Source organism: Mustela nivalis (assembly GCF_964662115.1).
Source record: "Mustela nivalis genome assembly, chromosome: 4".
Lineage (NCBI taxonomy): Eukaryota > Metazoa > Chordata > Mammalia > Carnivora > Mustelidae > Mustela > Mustela nivalis.
The window spans coordinates 12,733,947-12,758,641 of NC_139023.1; the positions used below are offsets into that span (position 1 = coordinate 12,733,947).

Genomic DNA, 24,695 nt, shown 5'->3' on the forward strand with positions numbered 1-24,695 from the left:
GGCTTTTGGTTCTCTTCTTTGTCCTTTATATTTTACTTCTTCCTCATACTTCGATGTCAAGCAGAGTTCTTACTGTCACTTCTCTTTTCTCTGTGATCTTTCTTCTACATTCTCCAAATTTATTTTAAATATTTCATAGTAATTTATAAATTCGAAGGCAAATAGTCTTTGAATGAGGGTGTTTGGGGTCTCCTTATTTAATTAAATAACTTCGAGTGAGTAAATCTTTTATGTAACTTATGGCTCTTCAGACACCATCATTTCCTAATTTTTGACTTAATTCCAAAAAAAAAAATGTTGCCAAGTCTCCCGAAAGATGTGGAGCATTATTCCTGGCATTTCAAAATGTTTTCCAATAAAGCTAGATACTTACTTAGAATAATATTTAAGGACTTTTAAAATGCAACCTTGAGCTTAGAGTTTGAAATCCAAATTTTTGAATATACAGCTATGTATTAGACACATCTGGAACACAGACACTACTGTCCTGATAGCCAACATCTTGCATCTGAGGTTGGGACAGATCGGTGTGATGATCAATTTTATGTGGCAATTTGACTGAACAGGACACAGAGATACCTGGTTAAACATTATTTCTGGGTGCATCTGTGAGGATGTTTCCAGAAGATATTAGCATTTGAATTGGTGGGCTGAATAAAGCTGATTGCCTTCCCCAGTGTGGGTGTGCCTAATCTAACTCATTAAAGGCCTGAATAGGATAAAAAGATACAGAAAGGGTAAATTCTCTCTCTCTGGCCTGATTTTGAGCTAAAACGTTGATTTTTCTCCTCTTCCTTGTACTGGAATTTACACCATAGGCAGTCTGTTTCTCAGGCCTTTGGATCTGAACTAGAATGACACCAACTGGCTTTTCTAGGTCTCTAGCTTGCAAATGACAGATCATGGGACTTTTCAGACTCCATAATTGTCTATGAGCCAATTCCTCATTATATATTAATTAATTAATTAATTAATTAATTAAAAATACTTTTATTTCTCTAGAGAACTCTGACTAATATAACCTGCCAGAGAATACTGCCAATCACCATCAAACCCAAATAATCTCAAATTTGCTATGGGCTTTCAAAAAAACCTACTTGCCCTATATACTCCTAAGAAGCCAACTGTACTTATATATAGCAAGACTAATGCTCCTGTCTCCCTTCAAGTTCGTCCTAGCTTTCTGTTATTTCTCAAAAACCTAAGCCTTTGAGGCTATTGTACTTCTTACACCCAGGCTGAGTGGAGTTATAACATAATCAAAATTAAGAGTGATGTGTTTTAGGTTAAAGAGTTTGCACTTTGATAAGGTCCATTAAGATCCATTAAATTATTAGAAACACAAGGTTAAAGCTTTGCTTTCTAAAATTTAATTTGATAATGTTGTATAAAATGAGCTAGAGGAGAGAGTCTTTAAGCAGAAAGGCTGGTTAGAAGAAAATTAAAATGGTACACGTGTGAAGAATTGAAAACCTGAACTATCATAGTGAAAATAATATTAGAAATAGTGAACATATATCAAAGAGATTATATTTACAGAATTGACAGAATGGAGTGCCTGGGTGACTCAGTCGGTTAAGCATCTGCCTTCACCTTAGGTCATGATCCCAGGGTCCTGGGATTGAGCTCCGCATTGGACTCCCTGCTCATCGAGGAGTCTGTTTCTCCTCCCTCTGCCTTTCCCTGCCTGCTCATATACTGTCTCTTGCTCTGCTCTCTCTCTCAAATAAATAAACATCTTTTTAAAAAATGACAGAACGTAACTGATGTGAGGCACAAGAGTGAGAGGAATTAAATACAACATCCAAGTTTTAAGTCTGAGTAATTCGTGGGATGTTAACTTCATATAGAAATAGAGAATAACACTGAAAAAATTAAATTAAAAAATAGAGAATAAAGAAGTAGTAGAATATAAATGATTAGCTTATATTTTGAGTATTAGATAGCCTATACATCTCCAGATAAACTTATTTATGAGGCATTTGGAAATAAAAGATTGGTCCTCTGGAGGAAGCTTGGGTCTAAAACCATAAATATGATGACCATCCTCATAACATGATAATGAAGTCCTAAAAAAATAATAAGATTGAAAATATAGTAAGGTGAGAAAAGGGAGAGTCAAACATAGAGCTTTGGGAAATATTTTCATTTATTAAGAAGTAAAAAAGAGGAACAAGGATTTGAGATGATAAAACAAAACAAAACAAAAAATAGAATAAAAGGTGTAAGAAGAAAGTTTTATAAATATGCAGTAAGAAATTCATGCTTTCCCTTCCAGGAAGATGGACTGAATATACTTTCTCTTATTCCTTCCACTAAATACAGCTAAAATTCCTAGGTATTATATAGAAAACAAACATAACAAGAGCCTCCCAAACAACATGGTGGTGGGTTCCCATCAGTTAGCTTCATATATTCTCAGAGGGGACCTGAAGAAGCCATTGACCCTAAAATTCCCAAGAATAGAGGGGGGAAAGTGGGGGGAGCTTGCTTTCTTCATTCAAAAGACCAGGAAAGCATCAGTATAACAAGATAGAATGTTTGTTGACAATAACTGCCCAGCTGCAGCCAAAACACCAAAGAAAAAACTATGGCCTTACCTCAACCCATGCCGGCAAAGGCTGAGTAGGGATCCTCTGCTTCCACCCTTCCTGAGCCCTAACTAAATATGCACAGGACTTAAATGCTGAAAATCACACAACACTTACGAAAGAAATCTAAGAAAATGTAAAAAATGAAGAGAAAAGCCATCTTTATGGATCAAAACCCTCTCAACTGTCCCCAAGTTGATATACAGGATTATCTTTTTTTAAGATTTTATTTATTTATTTGACCAGAGAGAGAGTGTGCGCACAGGCGGGGAGTGGCAGGCAGAGGGAGAGGGAGAAGCAGGCTCCCCACGGAGCTGGGACCCAGGGATCATGACTTTACTGGGATCAATACTTTACTGAACCAAAGGCAGATGCTTAATGGACTGAGCCTCCCAGGAACTTCAGGATTATCTTTTTTAGAAAAAAAATGTGGAAGGAAAATCTTTGGCTAGGGCTAGGTAGAGATCTTTGATTTGACATCAAAACCATGACTCAAAGAGGAAATTTGACAAATTAAACTTCATCAAAATTAAAATTTTTGTTCTGCAAAATACCTGGTTAAGAGGATGGAGAGACAATCTACAGACTGGAAAAAAAATATTTGCACACCACTTATCAAAGGACTAGTGTCTAGAATATATATAGAACTCTCAAAATTCAGTGAATAAAACAATCAGTTTAGAAAACGAGCAAAACATGGGAAGAGATGTTTAACCAAAAAGAATATACAAATGGCGAACAAGCACATGTATAGACTTCAATATCATTAGCAGTTAGATAAATGCAACTTAAAACTGCAATGAAATACTGCTGCATATTTATGAGAATGGCTAAATAATTTTTAAATAATGACAAAACCAAATGCTGGCAAAGATAGGGAGAAACTGCGTCATCCATACTACACTTACAGGAATGTAAAATGGCACATCCATTCCAGAAGACAGTTTGGTATTTTTTTAATTAAACATGCCACAGCCATACAACCCATTAATTACACTCCTAGGTATTATCTCATACAAATGATTGTGTTCACATAAAAATTTTTACATGACGTTTATAGCAGCCTTATTCCTAATAGCCAAAAACTTAAAAAAATCCAGATATCCTCAAGAATTCAGGGGCTAAACAAATATGGGAACATCATACCATGAAATACTACTCAGTGATAAACAACCTGGATGAATCTTTAGAAAATTATACCAAGTGAAAGAAGCCAATGAAGAAAATTATATATTGTATTACTCTATTTATATGAATATATAATATTCTTGAATACCAAAATTGTAGAAAAGGAGAACAGATTAGTGGTTACCAGGGATTAAGAAGAGAAGAATGGAAATAAGTAGATGTAACTATAAAAGGGCAACACAACAAATTCTTGTGATGATGGAAATGTTTTGTATTTTGACAGCATCAGTGTCAATATCCTGGTTATGATATTGTACCATAGTTTTGAAGATGTTGTCTTTAATATATTTGCAAGATATTACCTTTGGGGAAAATTAGGAAAGGGGTAAATAAATATTATTTATTACAATTGCATCTGAATCGCTATTATATCACAATAAAATATTAGATTTCTTAAAATTACATTTAAAAATACACACATTTCTTGGGATTAGATCTTAGACACTCTGATGAGTTTGGCTCTTTATCTCGTATTCCTAGATCTCTGAGTTATTGTTGTAACATACATTATTTAAATGAGTCATAGTGTGAGTTTTTTTAAATGACATTGAGAAACTTGGCAATCTTTTAAGACTGAAAAACTAGCACTATGTAGTTACTCCCACTAAAATATAATAATGACATTTTATCCTCCATATTCTAGCAGCCTAAAATGTTTTTTTTATTGAGGTATAATTGAGAGGTAACTTTACACTAATTTCAGGTGTACAACATAACAATTCGATATTTGTATATAGTGCCAAATGAACACCCCAATAAGTCTAGTTAACATCTGTCACCATACATATTTATTTTATAAATTTCTTATAATGAGAACTTTTAAGTTCTATTCTCTTAGCAAGTTTCAAAACTGGAAGATGGTATTATTAACTACAGTCAGCATGCTGTACATTACAGCCCCATGACTTATTTATTTTATAAGTGGAAAATAACCCCCTTTTGACTCCTTTCACCAATTCTGCCCACCTTCTCCAACCCCACATTGATTGATTTCCAGATGTTGAACCATCCTTGCATCCCTGGAATAAATTCCACTTGATCATGGTGTATGATTCTTTTAATATATTGTTGAATTCAGTTTGCTAATACTTTATTGAGAATTTTTGCATCTTTGTTCATCAAGCACATTGACCTATAATTGTTTTTTCTTATGACATCCTTGTATGATTTTAGTATCAGGGTAATACTAGCTTCATGAGTTTGGAAGTGTTCCTCCTCTTCTATTTTTTGGAAAAATTTGAAAAGAATTGCTATTAATTCTTCTGTGAATGTTTGATAGAATTCACCAGGGAAGCCATCTGGTCCTAGACTTTTGTTTGTTGGGAGCTTTTTGATTATTGATTGAATCTCCTTAGCAGTAATCAGTCTGTTCACATTTTGTATTTCTTCATGATTCAGTCTTAGTAGACTGTATGTTTCTAGGAATTTATCTATTTCTTCTAAGTTGTCAAGTTTATTGTTGTTCATAGTAGCTTCTTAGGATTCTCTGTATTTCTGTGGCATCAGTTATAACATCTCTTTCATTTCTGATTTTATTTATTAGAATTCTCTCTCTTTTTTTTTCTTGGTTAGTCTAACTAAAGGTTTGTCTTTTTCTTTTTGAAGAACCAGTTCTTAGTTTCATTGAACTTTTCTATCATTTTAGTATCTATTTCACTTGTTTCTTCTCTGATATTTGTTATTTCTTTCCTCATGGTAATTTTTCTTCTTCTAGTTCCTTGAAACGCCAAGTTAGGTTACTTGAGATTTTTTTTTAATATTAAAATGTTTTTACATTCATAAACACTTAATAAAAGATTGTAAAGGTACTAAAGCCATCAGGCAAGACCACTTTGATTCTTCCTTTACATAACTGATTTGTTATGCCTACAAATCACTTGCCTACTTCTCTTAATGCAGTACACATCAAATAGCTTAAAGTACCATATACTAGATGCCAGTTTCAATGGGTTTTTTTTTCCCTTAAAGTGATTCCTGTTACTGATAGGTTGTACACCTTAGAGCTTTGATTAAAGCTCATAATGTGAGGGCGCCTGGGTGGCTCAGTGGGTTAAAGCCTCAGGTCATGATTCCAGGGTCCTGGGATTGAGCCCTGCATCTGGCTCTCTGCTCAGCATGGAGCCTGCTTCCTCCTCTCTCTCTGCCTGCCTCTCTGCCTACTTATGATCTCCATCTGTCAAATAAAATAAATGAAATCTTAAAAAAAAAAAAGCTCATAATGTGGAAAAAATCAATAAGGGACACGAAAAGGCATTCAAAATATGAATAGCTTTAAAAAAGAAGAAGAAGAAAGAAATGTCTTCACTCAGTCTGTCAGTAAGAAATTTTAAAATTTTAGAAAATTTTTCCTAGCCAGTTTTTCTATTCTTTTTGACTTCTACATTCTTTGTCTCTTGTGTAGGATGTCTAAAGAAACATACAAGAGTCCTACATGTTCTGAGTAAGAATAGTTGTGGTTTGTGTTCAATGACAGTTACTTGTGCAACTTCAAAAACTATGCAATTTTCATGGATTTATTCATAAGTATTACATAAAATAAGTATAAATTCTCTTATGGTTGTCATTGGGTCTATTAACCAATGCCTGAATATTTTTATCTTTCTGTGTTTTTTTTTTAAGATTTTTATTTATTTGACAGAGAGAGAGAGATCACAAGTAGGCAGAGAAAAAGGGGAAGCAGGCTTCCCGCCGAGCAGAGAGCCCGATGTGGGACTCGATCTCAGAACCCTAAGATCATGACCTGAGCCAAAGGCAGAGGCTTAACCCACTGAGCCACCCAGGAACCCTTCTGGGTTTTTGTTTTTGTTTTTTTCAAATATGTATAGTTCTCAGAATTTTTTTAGTGTAAAAAATTACATTTTTTAAATATTTATTTATTTATTTATTTGACAGACAGATCACAAGTAGGCAGAGAGTCAGGCAGAGAGAGAGGAGGAAACAGGCGCCCCGCTGAGCAGAGAGCTTGATGCGGGACTTGATACCAGGACCCTGAGATCATGACCTGAGCCCAAGGCAGAGGCTTAACCCACTGAGCCACCCAGGTGCCCAAAAAATACATTTTAAACAAATAAATTTCAGAGAAAAAATTTTAATTCATTCAGAATGAACAAAATATTACAAGGTGATAGTTATTTTGCATCAAAAACTACTATTTGCAAACTGGCAAGAGAATATGAAGCTAAGAAATTATCTGAGAAGACAGAATTAAGAAGGAAAGCTTCTTGGAGAAACTACCTCTTAAAATAGTTCATAAAGAAAACAGGGGACATGAACTGAAAGAAATCCATCCATAAAGTATTCTCAGCTGGGTGTTACACCAGAGTTATGGCGTCAAAATGCAGACCTTCACAAGATGTCTAGGTATGAGGCAGAATCAAGATAGAAACTTTTCAAAGTGAAAGTGCTAATCCTAAATATTAACTTTCTGTCCAATATGTGTCCTCAAAAGGGCCACTTAGAAACATAAGTGTGTTGGGGCGCCTGGGTGGCTCAGTGGGTTAAAGCCTCTGCCTTGGGCTCTCGTCATGGTCCCAGGGTCCTGGGATCGAGCCTCACGTCGGGCTCTTTGCTCTGCAGGAACCCTGCTTCCCCCTCTCTGCCTGTCTCTCTGCCTACTTGTGATCTCTGTCTGTCAAATAAATAAATAAAATCTTTAAAAAAAGAAAACAAAGAAGCATAAGTGTGTCATTTCAAAAGCTTAAGCCATGCATGTTATCACTTACATTGTCCACTGCTCACTGTATCAACATAACTGTCTAAATATACCCTTCATGGGATGGCCTACGTGGCTCAGTCAGTTGTGTCTGCCTTCAGCTCAGGCCGCAATCCCAGGGTTCTGGGATCAAGCCCTGCATCTGCTCCCTGCTCAGTGGGGAGTCTGCTTCTCCTTCTCCTTCTGCTGCTCCCCCTGCTTCTGGTATTGCTCTTTGTCAAATAGACAAAATCTTAAAAACAAACAAACAAACAAACAAACTTCCCAGGACATGTTTTGTCCTCTCTTCATTGCAGTAGCCTTCTGTACTGCTTTCAAGGCTAAAATCAACGATGGCTAAGTATAGAATAATATCCAAATAAATTTGGATTTTTCATATTTCTTGAAATCTTCATAAAAATAAAAAAATGGAAGCACAGTTCTACCTTAAAAACTACCACCTGCATATATAAGATTTAACTAATGTTAAAGACTTAATTAATTTTAAAATGTATTAATTTTACTAAAACATTTTATTAAAAGATGTATCTATTATAATTATCTCTTAATAAAATACTTTTTAAATTTTCATCTTCAGAGTCAAAATAGCAAACATATTGAAGGGGCACCTGGGTGGCTCAGTGTTTGAAGGTTCTGCCTTCAGCTCAGGTCATGATCCCAGGGTCCTGGGATCGAGCCCCGCATCGGGCTCTCTGCTCAGCAGGGAGCCTGCCTCCTCCTCCTCTCTCTCTCTGCCTGCCTCTCTGCCTACTTGTGATCTGTCTGTCAAATAAATAAAAATCGTTAAAAAAAAAAAAACATGTTGAAGATATGTGCTGTAAAGAACTAATCTACATCACTCCAAGGAATAACAAATATGTAATGTCTAACCACAGAAATAATTTTCAGTCTACTGAGAAGCATAAAGAAAAGCATTTACTGAGGCCAATTACACAGCCAGGTGATTAATTAAAACTTCAGTGTGCAAAGAATCACATTTTGTTCAACCACAATCCAAGTGCCTGTTCCGTTTCTTTGCCTTTTAATTCAGACCTTTCATATTAATGCTCCTTTTTGGGAGGAAGGGGGCAGTGAAAATATTATGAATGAACTTCCAAGGTAAAAAAGAATAATTCCTGAGTTATAAAAAAAAGTTTAGAGTAGTTACCTTACTTAGTAAGTTCATGTACTTTTACTTATATTTTTAAAATTTTCACAAGTCTAACAGATGAAAAATTTTAAACATCTCATAAAATACTCCAAAAGAGAATCAGTAATCTCTATATTTTTAATGCTGAAACCCTTGGGAAAATATTTGAAAAGTAGGATTAATCAGTTTATTTACCATTTGGACTTATGCAAAGTAATAAATTCACCTAAGTACAGTTAAAGCCCATGATCTATGTGAAATTCATATTATAAATTTATCTTCTGCTACTATAAAAGTCTTCCTTCTACTTCAGAATCATACAGCTTAGTTTTCATGATTATTATGTTTCAGATATTTTTCTCCATTTCTCTCATTTATTTTTATAATTTTAATTGTATATTTTATTTTATTTTTTATTTAAATTCAATTAGCCCACATAATGGTACCTCATTAGTTTTTGACTTAATATTCAGTGATTCATTAGTTGTGCCTAACAGCCAGTGCTCATCACCTCACAGCGGAAGAGAGGGAAACTGAATGGAAAGAAATCAGAGAGGGAGAAAATACATGACAGACTCTTGACTCCAGGAAACAAACTGAGGGTTGTGGGGAGGTGAGTGGGGGGTGGGGTAACTGAGTGAAGGGCAATGAGGAGGGCATGCGATGTGTTTTAGATATTTTTTAAGGAAGAAAATAGTCACTAGATATCAAACTTTCACCAATACATCCAAATTTTCATTTCTCACTTTTGAATCCCAGAAAGACACCCAATATTAAATAATTACAGATCCAAAGCCTCATTTAGAAAGCATCTAAGCATCTTTTCTAATCTCATGTTCAACGATGAGTGAATCATGCCTATTTTGCCCCCCGTAAGTTTCACTGGCTCCTTTCCAAAAGAATTTTTGTCGCCAGCTCTTCCTATTTTCCCTGCTGTCCCTCTATGTTCAGTGACTTTTCCTGGTGCCTCCAATTTTCTGTGCACAAATCTACCATAGCACTAATCATACAAGATTACATTATCTACTTCGTCATCCAACTCTCCCACTACACTCCAAGTTCACTGAGGACAGGGTCCATGTCAGTTGTCTGTGATTTCTGGCCCACAGGAGAAGATAATGCACAGTTCCTGAGCTGTTTTTAAAACTGCTTTGTCTTGAGGAGCTCTTGGGTGGCTCAGTGGGTTAAAGCCTCTGTCTTGGGCTCAGGTCATGATCCAGGGTCCTGGGATCAAGCCCCACATCGGGCTCTCTGATCAGTAGGGAGCCTGCTTCCTCTTCTCTCTGCCTGCCTCTCTGCCTACTTGTAATCTCTGTCTGTGAAATAAATAAATTAATTAAATATTTTTAAAAAACTGCTTTGTCTTGATACAAAAGCTGGGTATTCATCCTTTCTGATGGAGGCATAATACTCCATAGTGTATATGGACCACATCTTCCTTATCCATTCGTCTGTTGAAGGGATTCTTGGTTCTTTCCACAGTTTGGCGACCATGGCCATTGCTGCTATGAACATTGGGGTACAGGTGGCCCTTCTTTTCACTACATCTGTATCTTTGGGGTAAATACCCAGTAGTGCAATTGCAGGGACATAAGGAAGCTCTATTTTTTATTTCTTGAGGAATCTCCACACTGTTCTCCAAATTGGCTGCACCAACTTGCATTCCCACCAACAGTGGAAGAGGGTTCCCCTTTCTCCACATCCTCTCCAACACATGTTGTTTCCTGTCTTGTTAATTTTGGCCATTCTAACTGGTGTAACGTGGTATCTCAGAGTGGATTTAACGTGGACGGGACTGAAAGAGATTATGCTGAGTGAAATAAGTCAAGCAGAGACAGTCAAGTATCATATGGTTTCACTTATTTGTGGAGCATAAGAAATAATACAGGGACATAGGGAGATGGAGAGGAAGGAGAAGGGAGTTGGAAATTGGAGGGAGAGATGAACCATGAGAGACTATGGACTCTGAAAAACAGTCTGAGGGTTTTGAAGGGGCTGGGGGTGGGAAGTTGGGCCAGCCTGGTGGTGGGTATTACGGAGGGCACGTATTGCACAGAGCACTGGGTGTGGTGCATAAACAATGAATTCTAGTACAGTGAAAAGTAATTTAAAAAATAAAAAATTTAAAATGAATAAAAATAAATGTATCCTTTGTAAGTAGTATTAAAAAAAATGCTTTGTCTTACTATCCTTTGATGGAATCTCCTTCTTGGCAGGGGCAGTGCCATTGTTTTTTGTCTCTTCCTTTAGATGCTACAGCTGTACACAGAGCACCTTAGGTGACAGAGTTGACTCCTGATTCAAACGTAAATCCATAGGAATTCTAGCCTTTGAGTGTGAGCCAAGGAAACTAAAAAGTAGGAAACACAAACAGCAGTGACTCAATCCGAGGGAGTGACAACTTAAGTCACTTCCCCATGTACTGCGCCTGCCCTTCCTCCACCCAAGTGATAGTTACTCTATGAAGCTCTGGCATAACACAACTATTAAAAGCAAATTATAAGTCACAAACATTTCTTCCCTTTAGCAAGTCATACATCAATAAAGAAACCTCAAAGAAAGAAGAAAGTTCTGTGAACATAGTAGGGTTTTCTAAATGATTAGTTCTTGTAAGGTATAGGATTTGACATTTTTCCAGTTGATTTACAGGAGGTAAATTATTTCCCAAACTCTTAATATGGTTTGATACATTTTACTAACCACACAAAGCTCAAAATCAAACTCTAAATTATCCTACCCAATAAAAATTAGCTTCTGGAAGGCAGCTATAAAGGATTAGATGGAAATGGGCCACCTTTCTGTTTAAGTAGGTGTGACTCACATCTAGTCAGTCTGTCTGATGGTTAAATTGCTCCTGCCTTTTTGTTCAAACAAGTTGATGCTCTGGTAAAGGATTGTCTCCTTGATTTGTTGTGCAACCTAATGAAAGAGTGTGTAACTATAATTGTTGAATATAATCCCTCCTGGATTTATAGAAATGCAAGAGTATAATAAAGATGAACTTTCATTGGCATTTATAGTATTTAACCTATTAAGCAAGTGGTGATTCATTTTTGAAGAGAAACTCTCAAGTAGAAATTGTTAGTATATTTACATTTTTCCACATCTGAAATTTGGGACATAATTGTGATTCACTTGTCCACACTCTTCTCAAACACTTTTATCATCATTTGGTGGTTCTGCAGGGATTTGGGACCAAGAGCAAAATTGTCTATTGTAAATCTAACCCAAAAAACTCCCAACGTGTCTAGGAATGAGAAGACAATATTAAAGTCGGCCTTATTACCAAATAATTTTTTTTAATCCAAGCAAATGGGAAATGAAATGGCATGCTTAATTGAGTATTCTGAATAATGAAATCATACAAAAGATATTAATTTTAAAAGGAACAAAATATAGCAAAATACAACTCAACACCAAAAAATGCACTAAATATAATAAGGTACATGGTCTTGGGACACCTGGGCGGCTCAGTGGGTTAAGCCTCTGCCTTCGGCTCAGGTCATGATCTCAGTGGCCTCGGATGGAGCCCCACAGCGAGCTCTCTCCTCAGCGTGGAGCCTGCTTCCCCAGCCCTGCCTACTTCTCTGCCTACTTGTGATTTCTATCAAATAAACAAATAAAATCTTTTTTAAAAAACAATATACATAGTCTTTCCTAGTTATTAACATTATTTGTTATGATATATGGTTATTTAATTATCTTAGCCTGGTTTCTCAAAAATCAGAGCCTGCAGCAGAGACTTGCACATAGTAGTTGATCTGAGAAAGTATAGAACAAAAGGAATGAAATGGGGAGGGAGAGTTTTCAGCATCACAGGCAAATCTAGCTCTATCCCATGGGATCTTCTGAGTTAAACATCAGGACTGTGCTCCCGTATGACAAAAGGGGGAAGCATTACACCAGCTCCAACAGAGTTAACTCCCACATTTCCCATTGCCCATCTGGGAATGTCCAATGGGTTCCTTCTGGCACAAAGTGAGAAACATAAGGCGCTAACTTGAGAAGGGCATGTGTGAAATTACTTCTGAGTAAAGAGGATTCAAATATGTGTGGAATTCATCACCACATTGTGGCTGGAATAAGATACGGGTCAATAGTATTTATTTATTTACTTATTTATTTAACATATAATGTATTAGTTGTTTCAGGAGTACAGGATTGTGATTCATCCGTCTCACACAATTCACAGTGCTCACCATAGCACACACCTTCCCCAGTGTCCATCACCAGCCACCCCATCCCTCCCGCCCCCTCCACTCTAACAACCCTCAGTTTGTTTCCCATGATTAAGAGTCTCTTATGATTTATCTCCCTCCCGATCCCATCTTATTTCATTTTTTCCCTCCCTAGCCCCCATGACCCCCTGCCCTGCCTCTCAAATTCCTCATATCAGAGAGATCATATGATAATCACCTTTCTCTGATTGACTTATCTCACTTAGCATAATATCCTTTAGCATAATATCCATAATATCCGCATTGTTGCAAATGGCAAGATTTCTTTTTTTTTTGATGGCTACATAATATTTCACTGTGTGTGTGTGTGTGTGTGTGTGTGTGTGTGTGTGTACCACATCTTTATCCATTCATCCGCTGATGGACATCTAGGCTCTTTCCACAGATTGACTATTGTGGACATTGCTGCTATAAACATTCGGTGCACGTGCCCCTTCAGATCACTACATTTGTATCTTTAGGGTAAATACCCAGTTGTGCAGTTGCTGGGTCATAGGAAGCTCTATTTTCAACTTTTTGAGGAAACTCCATACTGTTTTCCAGAGTGGGTGCACCAGCTTGCATTCCCACCAACAATGTAGGAGGGTTCCCCTTTCTCTGCAACCTCGCCAACATCTGTTGTTTCCTGACTTGTGAATTTTAGCCATTCTGACTGGTGTGAGGTGGTATCTCATTTGGTTTTGATTTCTGTTTTCCTGATGCCAAGTGATACTGAATACTTTTTCATGTGTCCGTTGGCCATTTGGATGTCTTCTTTGCAGAAATGTCTATTTATGTCTTCTGTCCATTTCTTGATTGAATTATTTGTTCCTTGGGTGTTGAGTTTGATAAGTTCTTTATAAATTTTGGGGGGGGGGGGCTAAGAGGATTTAAAGTGGTGCATCAATGAGGTCAGATAATTCCTTTATCTGGTGATTTGGATTGAAGATACAGTGAAAGGTCACTATTTTTCATGTATTTTAGTGCTTTCCAGGATGCAGAACTCTTTTTCAACTTATAATGGGAAACTTGAGAGTCTTTTTAGAAACAGAAGAATGAATACTAAGAGTTTATTTCTGTGTTAATCCATGAACATGGAAGTTATAGAGTCAAAATTGAATAATGTGGTTATATTTATGAATAATGTGTTCCTCAAAACAAAATAATTATTAATGTTGAAAAATATGTAATAAATGTAAATGTTTCCTATTTCCTTTTCTTTGACTCTTAGATATCGCAACACTGACAGCAGAAAATCTTCTCAATGCTTTGTAAGTTCATTAACAAAGAGTTATCTTCTAGTGAAATTTAATTCCCTGAATGGCAAAAAAAGACTTACATTTGACAATCAATACAGTGTCCACAAAGATGTAATGGGAAGTCTGCTTTTAGAAGCCTGGGAAAAGATGATTATGATTGGTCTTAAATTGACTGATATAATTTATTAAATTGACTGCTACAACTGATTTTAAATAAGAAACACATTATTACAGGCCATAATGGCAGAGGGTATCTAGAGACAAGCAGTGATAATTAAGAACTTGGGACTGAAAACCAGCTACACATCAGTTTTGAGCCCAGATCCAACACATACTAACTGGATGGTTATTAATTTGTTTCTTAAACCTTCAGTTCCAAGCTGTTGCAATGATAAAAGAAGATAGCACACACAAGGTACTTACGTTGGTTGTATTTTTTATTCTACCTATAAAAACTTTAGGCCTGGGAACTCATTGTGGAATTCTGATCATGCAAGCCAAGTTTCATGTGCTGAGACGTACACACAATCAGCTTCCTTGCTGTCAAAGGCATTCTGCTTCCACTCTCCCACCAACAGCCCTGGGAAATATGATCCCCAGGGTTGCTAGAGTCTGTCACAGGCTGTCAGAGAAGCACTGCTCTTACCTGGGCACTGAGACTAATTAGGGCAGTTGGAAATCACCCTCCGGGGCCAGGTGACACCAACCTTGATGGCTCTTACTACCTTTCAGTCACAGCAGAGTTGAACAACCTGGGCAAAATTAAACACAAAGCTGTATTAGATTATTTTTCTCTAATATATTTTGACTGAACAATCCTATTAGGACATTTTAAAGTCAGTCATTCCAGTTGAAAATTTTAGTACTGATACAATCAAAATCCACAATTAAAAATAAGTCAGGTTGGCAGAAGAGAAGTAATCAAGACAGGAATAAAAACAGCAATAAGAAAGAGATCAGCCAATTTGTATATCCCCTAGCTAGAACACTAAGCAATCAACCAGATCAGTATTCTGAACCTTACTTGGCCTATCTGAGGTTTTAATTGTACTTTAAATAAATAGCAAGAGGGGAGAGGTAGGCAAGAAAAATCAAACAGGTTTGAAGAAAGAATAGAGTTTGGTACATGACAAAGTGTATTATAGTAATAAATGATGGGATGGAAGTTAGAAGAGTGGGAGGCTATAAGAGCTTGGTAGATTCTTTGACGTTTCTGGAAGTATCAGCCATCAAGTCTTCATTATATTCCTTAAACTTTTAGAGTTTGCTATATGACCTCTTCTGATATAAGAAAAGCTAAAAGGTGCCATGTAAGATTTCAGTAGAGGTTATAACAAGGTAATACTGCAGAGGTGGCAGCTAGAAGCTTAAGAGACATAGCAACAATGAGTAAATGAGAACTCAGAATGGAAATTGAGGCATGAATATAAATTAGATTACAATTCTGAACAAATGCACAAACAGGAAAGTAGAGTCATCCCAGGGAGGTTCTCCTAGCCCACAGAGAAGCATCTTTGTTTTTATATTTCTCTGAAGGACGATGAGTAAAAGCCAACTTCCTTTAGGAGTTGTCTGAACAGAAGGGAGGATAAGGATGAACCTTTATACATTCGGGTTCTGAGTTATTTTTTTTATCCTCTGTAGATTCCATGATAAGGGAGTGGAAAGAAAGAGGAAAAGAAAAGGGAGTTATATTCAGTGAGTCAAAAGTGAGACTCTTGCATTCAAAAATAACAACCACCTAGGCTGTGTTGCAGGTAAGTGGTTTTTACGAAAAGGTTGCCTTAAGAATCTGATGTTTAGATTGCATCAAAGAGAACAATCTAGAATCAGAAGCAATATACACATTTAAGGACTTCAAAAGGCTAACAGAGACCTTTTTAAAAGTCTACATGTCCCTCCCCCGTGCTCCCGATGCCTTTCCATCTTCAGGGACGACTATCTCAAGACATTATCTTGTCACATCCCTGGGAAGCAACTGACCATCTAACCTTTCCAATTAATTTAAATGTTCTCATTCTTGATACAAATACCTTTTTCTAATTCAGAGTTTCTTAGCTTTAATAGTATTAACATTTTAGGCCAGACAATGCTTTGTTTCAGGAATAGTCATATGCATTATAGGGTTTTTAGCAGCATCCCTGGCCTCTACATACCAAAAGTGCACACCCCCCACAAATTATGACAACCAAAAATATTTCCATATATTGCCAAATTTGCCCTGGGGCTAAGAGTGGAGTCCAAAATTGCCCCTGATTGAGTACCACTGCTTTTATCGATGTCGACTGCACTGATTATGGCAAGTTTTTCTTATTCTCTAAATGTTAGGAACACACCCATTCCAGAAAGGGGTCTCAAAGTCAAGTATCATTTTTATTTCAAGATGTCTTATGGGTCATAGGACATAGACTTCATTTCTATAAACATTTATTGAACTTCTTATAGGTGATAGGTTCTCCATGATAGATTCTAAATATATATATATTTAAGATTTTATTTATTTATTTGACAGAGATCACAAGTAGGCAGATATACAGGCAGAGAGAGAGGAGGAAGCAGGCTCCCTGCTGAGCAGAGAACCCCCCACCACCGATGTGGGGCTCAATCCCAGGACCCTGGGATCATGACTAGGGCCAAAGGCGGAGGGTTTAACCCACTAAGCCACACAGGCGCCCCCATAAAAATATTTTTTTTTTTAAGATATGGTTCCTGCCCTCGAAAAAATTTTAATTAATGAGACTGACCATCTCTAGTAAAAGATGCCATAAACTTGTTAGGGAATAAGCTCAGTGTTTTAGTTAGAGTAAGATGACGTAGTCAAGAGAATCAGAGACAGAATTAGAGGGAAGTTGTATGATTACTGCAAATTTTCTTTAAAGACTTAAAAGAGTCTAGCAGTTTCTTTGGATCTAAATTGACAGGAGAGCACAGTTCTGACACAGAGAAGCATATCACTTTGGGAAAGGGTTGGCTCTCTTTGTGTGTTATTCCTTTTAGCCAGATATGGTGGATTGTCCTTGAATGTGAATGCATTTTTGTCTACTCTTTCTCTTGTCAATATCCCATTGACATTCACATCTATTCACTCTTTCTTATGAATGTTTCGGGGCAATCACTCCTTTAAACAACTGCTCACAAAATTAAAAGGCACATATAGACAACAGTTACTGATCATTATCTTCCAAACTCAAACATTTCATTTCACTTGCCTCTTATAACAGATCAGAGCAAGGCTGTACAGATATACGGAGAGCGCACATGACATGACTGATGAGGTTGGGGGAGGAAGATGTCCATCTGGTTTGAATAAATTCTCAGGAAACTTCATGTCCGCAGTTAGTCCTAACTTCTCCAAGACTGTGGGCTTTTCCTCAGTGGAGAGTTTGTTTACTAGAGCAATGCCTGCATAATAATAGCAATATCATTGTATGCTAGTGAATTCTCTTTTGAGCAGGTTGTGGACAAGGAACAATAACTCCTTCTGGCAACAAGATAGCAGGGGCGTGGATGCCCAGGAAGGGGAATGGCCTTGGCAAGCTAGCCTGCAACAGAACGGAGTGCACCGGTGGGGAGCCACTCTGATTAGTAACAGCGGGCTCTTCACTCCTGCTCACCGCTTCATAAAGTAAGCTCTGCACCACGGAAGGTCTCAAAGCCACTCATGCACCAGAAGTCTGATACATGTCTTTCAAGAATATGGCCATACAACTAAGCCTCCAAATGTTCCATATGGTGACGTATACTCTCAAAAATTACTCAATGAATCAGCTTAAAAAAAAAAAAAAAGAGAGAGATATTCAGGCTAGAATAGGATCGGCCAGCAGTGGCACTATTATATTTGGTCCAAATGATTCTTAGCTTTGGGATGGCTGTTCCGTGCAGCATTACGGGATATTTAGCAGCATCCCTGGTCCCTCCCCACCAAATGCCAGTAGCATCCCCCAGGGACTAACAACAACAAATGTTTCCAATTAACACCAACTGTCTCCTGGAGGACAAAATAGCCCTCAGTTGAGAATCACTAAGCTAGACTTAATTCAATTTTATAAAGAAACTAAGTCCCAAACAGAGCACTGGTCTCCTATTTCTTTCTCAGAATTATTTCATCTGGTCTTATTTATTTAGTCATAAGTATTTGAATTCATCCTGCATCCTCCCATACACTTAGCAGCCCGATTTGAAATTATTATTTCTTTAAAGGATCTATTATTGCACCAAGCATTTGTGGGGTTTTTTAGCCCTTTGTTTGAGGTTTCATTTTACTAATTTCTATTGGTTTATGTGACACTTACTGGTTTTTTTTTTTTTTTAATCCCTCTTACCTTGAGACTTTGACGTGCACCTTTTTTTTTTTTAAGATTTTATTCACTTATTTGAGAGAGAGCACAAGTGGGGTGAAGGTCAGAGGGAGAAGCAGACTCCATGCTGAGCAGGGAGCCCAATGTGGGATTTGATCCCAGGACTCCAGAATCATGACCTGAGCTGAAGGCAGACACTTAAGGACTGAGCCACCCAAGCACCCAGACTTTGAAATGTTCTCACAGCACTGTTTTTCAGTGTTTAATATACGAACACTTGATTAACAAATAATAGTAAAAGTCAGAAATATCTTCCTGTTTATAGTTTTTTTAATTATTTTTATGAACAATAATGTATTATTTTCCCCAGGGATACAGGTCTGTGAATCAACAGGCTTACACATTTCACAGCAATCACCGTAGCCCATACCCTCCCCAATGTCCATATGTTTATAGTTTTTAATGATTGTAAAAGAAGATTTAGGCTATTTTCTTAATTTCCATAAGTTTACTCTGTGTCATAATCTTGCACTTTTTATTTAATCTTACCATATTTACTTTTAGCCTTCTGGACAGATAAAATGAGTTCCCATGGCTTGTCTTTTAAAATATATTTTATGGGGCACCTGGGTGGCTCAGTGGGTTAAGCCTCTGCCTTCAGCTCAGGTCATGATCTCAAGGTCCTAGGATCGGGAACCCGCATCGGGCTCTCTGCTCGGCAGGGAGCCTGCTTCCTCCTCTCTCTGCCTGCCTCTCTGCCTACTTGTGATCTCTGTCAAATAAATAAATAAAATAAAATAAAATAAAATAAAAGAAGGAAAAAGAATGGAATGTTAGTTTTGGACTCCTCTTAAGTGACCCACAAACACAGCAAAGTATCAAGGATATTATAATTCATGAAAAGTACCCACACGCGATAATGACATTGCTGTTGTGCATCTGCCCTCACCAGTATTACATACAAGCAACATTCTAAGAGCATGTCTTCCAGAAGCTACTCACACATTCCCACCCAAGTCAGATGTGGTGGTCACTGGATGGGGAACGCTGAAGTCTGATAGTGAGTTCCTAACCTTCCTCCAAACATGGTTTGAATTTGAGTTTTAGAAGTTAAAAATAAATACTCCAAATCATAACTAATCTGAGAAATACTTTCTCTAGATCATTTTAAAGGGGATAATGTGCAATAGATTGAAATTATTCTCAACCACATTCACACAGAAACCACAATTTCATAGAGCTTGTATCATAATTTCCCTTAACAATGGCAGTTTTTAAATGCATTATTTAAAGAAGTAATTCATTTTCCTCCATTTTATTCATTCATTCATTCACTCATACAATAAATATTTATCTTGATTATTACCTTTATTCCAAATACAGGTCCAAGTGTTTTGGATATATTAATGAATAAAATAGGCAAATATTCCTGCCCTCACAAAGCTTAAATTTAGAGAATCTCCACAAAATATAATAAATATTTGTTTTATGCAGGTAAGCACCAGAACAAACAAACAAGACTGCAGAGGACTAGGCATTTCTAATGGAGAGAAATGAGTAGTCCTGTGTGACAAGGCAATGCACCCCCATGACCTTAATAATGTAAAGATTTAGTGGCTATTTATGTTCATAAATGCATCTGAAAGCAGAAAAAATAAATCTAAATTTTATGATTCAGAATTACAGTAATGGCAGAAAATTTTAAAATGATTATAAAGTGTATGTTTCTGGAATATGAATTTTTCATTTTGTTTTCTAAGGCATACATGTAATCTACTTTGTAACTAAGAAAGGAGACAAAAGCCTAATTAAAATGTATGTTTTACATTGATTTGGAAATTGTACATACCATTAGGAATTAATAAGCCTAGCCAGAGATATTAATATTAACTTAACAAAAATTGTATGATTTTCTTCCTTTAGGAACAAGTCCTAATATACTCCAGAAAGGATTAGTGAAGATCATAGATAATAAAACCTGCAACAGTGAAGAGGTATATGGTCATGTGATCATACCTGGAATGTTGCGTGTGGGGTTCCTGAAGGGAAGTGTGGATGCCTGCCAGGTAAATCTGCCTACTCCATTTTCAAGATTTTTTTCCTGTGGTTTTTTTTTTTTTTTTAATTCCAATTTGCTTGTGCAATGTTCTCAAAAGAAGAAAAATTTAGTATTTAATAAGATACTTATTAAATTAAGATACTAATGTGCTAAACCACTCCTACCATTATAAGAAGCTGTCAGGAGGTGTAGGGAAGAAATTTGGAACAAGCAATAAAGAGATGAATGGAATATTGACAACTTCAGTCAGATTGGCTCTTTCACTGAGAAGCACTCAACTGAATCCAACCCCAAACCTAATGATCATGGAACTTTCTTAACTGAGGGTGGTTCCAATACCCTAAATATTTTGTTTATTTAACAGTGTTTATATAGCATCTCCCTGTGGTAGGCACTGTATTAAGCTCTTTACAAATATTAATTTATTCAAGTTGCGAAAATGCTGTGGTATATGTTTGTACTATTATAAACTACTACTATTTAGTACATAGTACTATGTACTATTATAAACTACTACTACTCAGATGAAGAGACTGAGACTAAGTAAATTGTTTAAACTCACACAGGTATTAAGTGGTAGATCTCAGACCTTAGACCCTGGGCTACATAGTCTATACTCTGAATGCCACACGAAGCTGCCTTTCCTTATGCTTAATATGCTTCAAACACCTCTGGTGCTATTTACAAGTAATAATCTCAGAGTTAACAAAAGTACTACTGCAATTATCTAGGCAGGCAGAATCAGTGGTAAATCCAGAAAAAACCTTTATTTTATCCATTCATTTTTTATGGATTACTACGGGCCAGACCAAAAGGCATTATTCCTGCACTCTAGGAACGAGAAGACACACAAGCAAGTACTTGCAATACATAATTATCATCTCTAATTACAGATTCCCATCTTTCAACTGTCCCACTAACCCTATTCTTCCACTGCAAGTCATGGCTTTAAATGCTAGTTTCTCGCGATTTTATCTCAGTCCATCGCCCTCAGCGCCATGACTCTCTAATAGCCTTATGCAGCCTAGAGGTTTTATCACTTCAACCACTCAACTGACAGCCCCCTCAGCGCCTTCACCATCTTCTACATCCCCACACCCATGCTAATAATCTCTAACCACAGAGCAATAGGACTGTTTCATTGGCTCCCATTTGTATACTCCTGATCACAACTAGAAGAAATCTTGCAGCCTTGTAAACTGGTGTCATATCATCACAGCTGGGTCCTCAATACCCTATAGAATTTTTTAATACGTCCTTCATAGTCTACGTCAGCCTTTCATTACATTGTTTGAATGTGTCCCTATATGCCCTTATATTCCTTAACGTATGACATTTCCCTCATACTAACTAGAAAAAAGAATGAAAGAAATCATGAGAACTCCTTTAATTTCTTTTCTACATGATAAATTTGTATTTGTACTTCTCCTCACCTTCCAGGCTCAGGCAAACAAATCTCTTCTGCTCTTCAAATCTAATCTTTTGTCTGTATTCTTCATCCCCTCTCAATCTACACAAGCATTTGAACTTTATATTAATTTGAACTTTCTTCCCTATTTTCCGAACTATCCCACCCCAATGGGCTCTTTCTCATATCCAGCAAACAGAAGTAGGTCTCTCCCTTAATATACCCTCTCTGTCTTTCTTTTTCCCTTCTTGGTCAAATCTCTACAGAATAGTTTACCATCATTGTTCCATATTCTTAACTTACTCACTCTCTATCCCACTGCTTGCAGACTTTTGTGAGACCAGTGAAAATGTTCTAGCCAAGATTACTAATGATGATCTAATTGCCAAATCCAATACAGGCAGAGTGGAAGATGGACTGGAACAGATCTCAGAGATACTGAGATCTATTTTGCCTGAGAAAAGTAATGAGGGCTTCAACAGAGATGCAGTAGGAATGAAGAGACAAGACAGGTAGACAAGACCGTGGGACTGATTAGAAGTGAGGAAGAGGGAAAAGGAGGAATACATGCTTCTGGCCAGACCAGAAGGCATGACCATACATGCTTCCTGAACAATTGAAAGAAGATGTACAAGAGATAAGGAAGGTTTGTGGAGGATGAAGTTTGGAGTGTGCTAAATTTGAAGTGCCTACATAATACCCAGGCATATATGTCCAGTGCGCCTTTAGAAATAAAAACCTTGGGCTCAGGAAAAAGTTACTAGATAAAAATCTGAAATTCTAATCATCTGGGTGGTAGTTAAATTCATGAGCGCATATACAGTTGTTCAGATAAGGTATGTAAAATAAAAAACACCTAAGTAATAGAACTCTGGTATAAATGCTTTTAAGAGGCAAAGAGTAAGAGGGAATAAAGATCAGAATAACAAAAACAAGAAGAAATTGGTGTCACAGGATTCCAGGGATCAGAGAAAAAGGGAATAGTCAATAGTGACACATGCCAAAGAGTAAGATAGATGCTGGAAAGAGTGTGTCAACTTCAACAATCACTTACTGGTAATGTTTAGGTTTGTCAGTGGAAAGAAAAACCATTTAGAAGAAAATTGAAAATAAGACAAGAAAATGGAACTTTCAGTATAAATTACTACTTCAAGGCACTTAGCTATGAAAGGAAGATAACTAGGACAATGGAGGTGGTCTTAAGATCCAAAAAGGCTGTCATTTTTTTTGATGGGAAAAACTGGAAAAAAAAAAAAAAAAAGTATATGTCTGGTGGGGAAAGCCAGTGCAGGAAATGAAGACATAGGAAAACAAACAAGAGAAGATTATTGATAGAACAGTGTCCTTGATCCAGAAACCAGGTGGAGGGATTAGCCTTGCAAAGAACTAAATACTTCCATTTATCTGACAATGAGTATAAAACAGAGGTGAGCTGATATAGGTGAGCTAGGAAGTCAAAAGAGACAAAAACAAGAAATGGAGAGATGCTCTCTATTATTCTCCACTTACTCTATGAATTTGAAATAAAGACTGGATTTTTAAAAACTGTAACATAAGTTTTGTGTACTGTTTGTGGAATGTAAAATGGTGTAGCCTCTATGGAAAACAGCATAGTGGTTCCTCAAAAAATTAAAAATAGATTACAATATGATCCAGCAATTCCATTTCGGGGCACATACCCAAAAGAATTGAAAGCAGGGACAAAAATAGATATTTGTATATTTAATCCATAGAAGCATTATTCATAATAGCCAAAAGATGAAGAAAAAAAAAACCCCAAGTGTCCTTTGATGGATAAGCAGATAAACAAAGTGTTGCATATACAAAAAAATGAGTAAAAAAGGAAGGAAAGGCTGACACATGCTTCAACATGGATGAAACTTGAAGGACACTGTGTTAAGTGAAATAAGTCAGTCACAAAAGAACAAATACTGTATGACTTCATTCAATATTGAAATATCTAGAGTTTTTTTCCCCTTTTTCTGCATCTCCCTGTCTTTATTACAAAAGAGGAGATGAAGCAGTATTCATCTTTAAAGTATAGTAATTGTATGCACCCTCTTTCTCTGTAGGGTAACTCCAGCGGACCTCTGGTTGGTACAGATTAGAAAGGCACTTGGGTCGGGACGCCTGGGTGGCTCAGTTGGTTAAGCAGCTGCCTTCAGCTCAGGTCATGATCCCAGCATCCTGGGATTGAGTCCCACATCAAGCTCCTTGCTCGGCGGGAAGCCTGCTTCTCCCTCTGCCTCTGCCTGCCATTCTGTCTGCCTGTGCTCGCTCTCTCCGCCTCTCTCTCTCTGATAAATAAAATCTTTAAAAAAAAAAAAAAAAAGAAAGGCACTTGGGTCTTTGCTGGCACTGTAAGCTGGGGAGATGAATGAACTCTCCCAAACAAGCCTGGTGTCTACACTCGAGTAACACACTGTCGAGACTGGATCCTGTCCAAAACTGGTCTCTAGTGCAGAACTTCTTTATAGTTTCAAATTTGAAAATAATACCCTTGCTAAATGTGTTTGTAATTCCCAAACCACATTTAATTTAGAGTACATTTCTTTATGTGCATTTAATGTTGCAAATATAAAAATATACAATTTTAGAATTATGAAGAATTTTGTATACTAGATTTTGAAGAGGGGTTAGTGACAACAATGAACCAGGATATATAATTTCCCCTTTACTCCTCTCCAGACTGAAGGTAATTATATGAACAAATATGGATTACAGTTCACTAAGGAGGTCTTCTCTACTGATTTGTAGATCTAGGTCCCTTAGGAAATCATAGTATAGGTGTTAGGGATAAGGTCCCTTCTGAGTGTATAAATAACCCCCTGCTA

General features: G+C 36.9%; 1 protein-coding gene across 1 annotated transcript in view; it reads left to right on the plus strand.

Moving 5' to 3' along the window:
- LOC309863919 (transmembrane protease serine 11C-like) overlaps positions 1–24,320 on the plus strand; it is a gene marked incomplete at both ends in the record, with an annotated part of 46,433 nt that extends 22,113 nt beyond the window's left edge. Inside the window, 6 exon segments of the mRNA XM_082729160.1 lie at positions 17,551–17,721; positions 19,232–19,302; positions 19,305–19,454; positions 20,318–20,460; positions 24,195–24,239; positions 24,243–24,320. Coding sequence (XP_082585286.1) covers positions 17,551–17,721; positions 19,232–19,302; positions 19,305–19,454; positions 20,318–20,460; positions 24,195–24,239; positions 24,243–24,320 — 658 coding nt within the window.
- Positions 24,321–24,695: the final 375 nt, after the last annotated feature.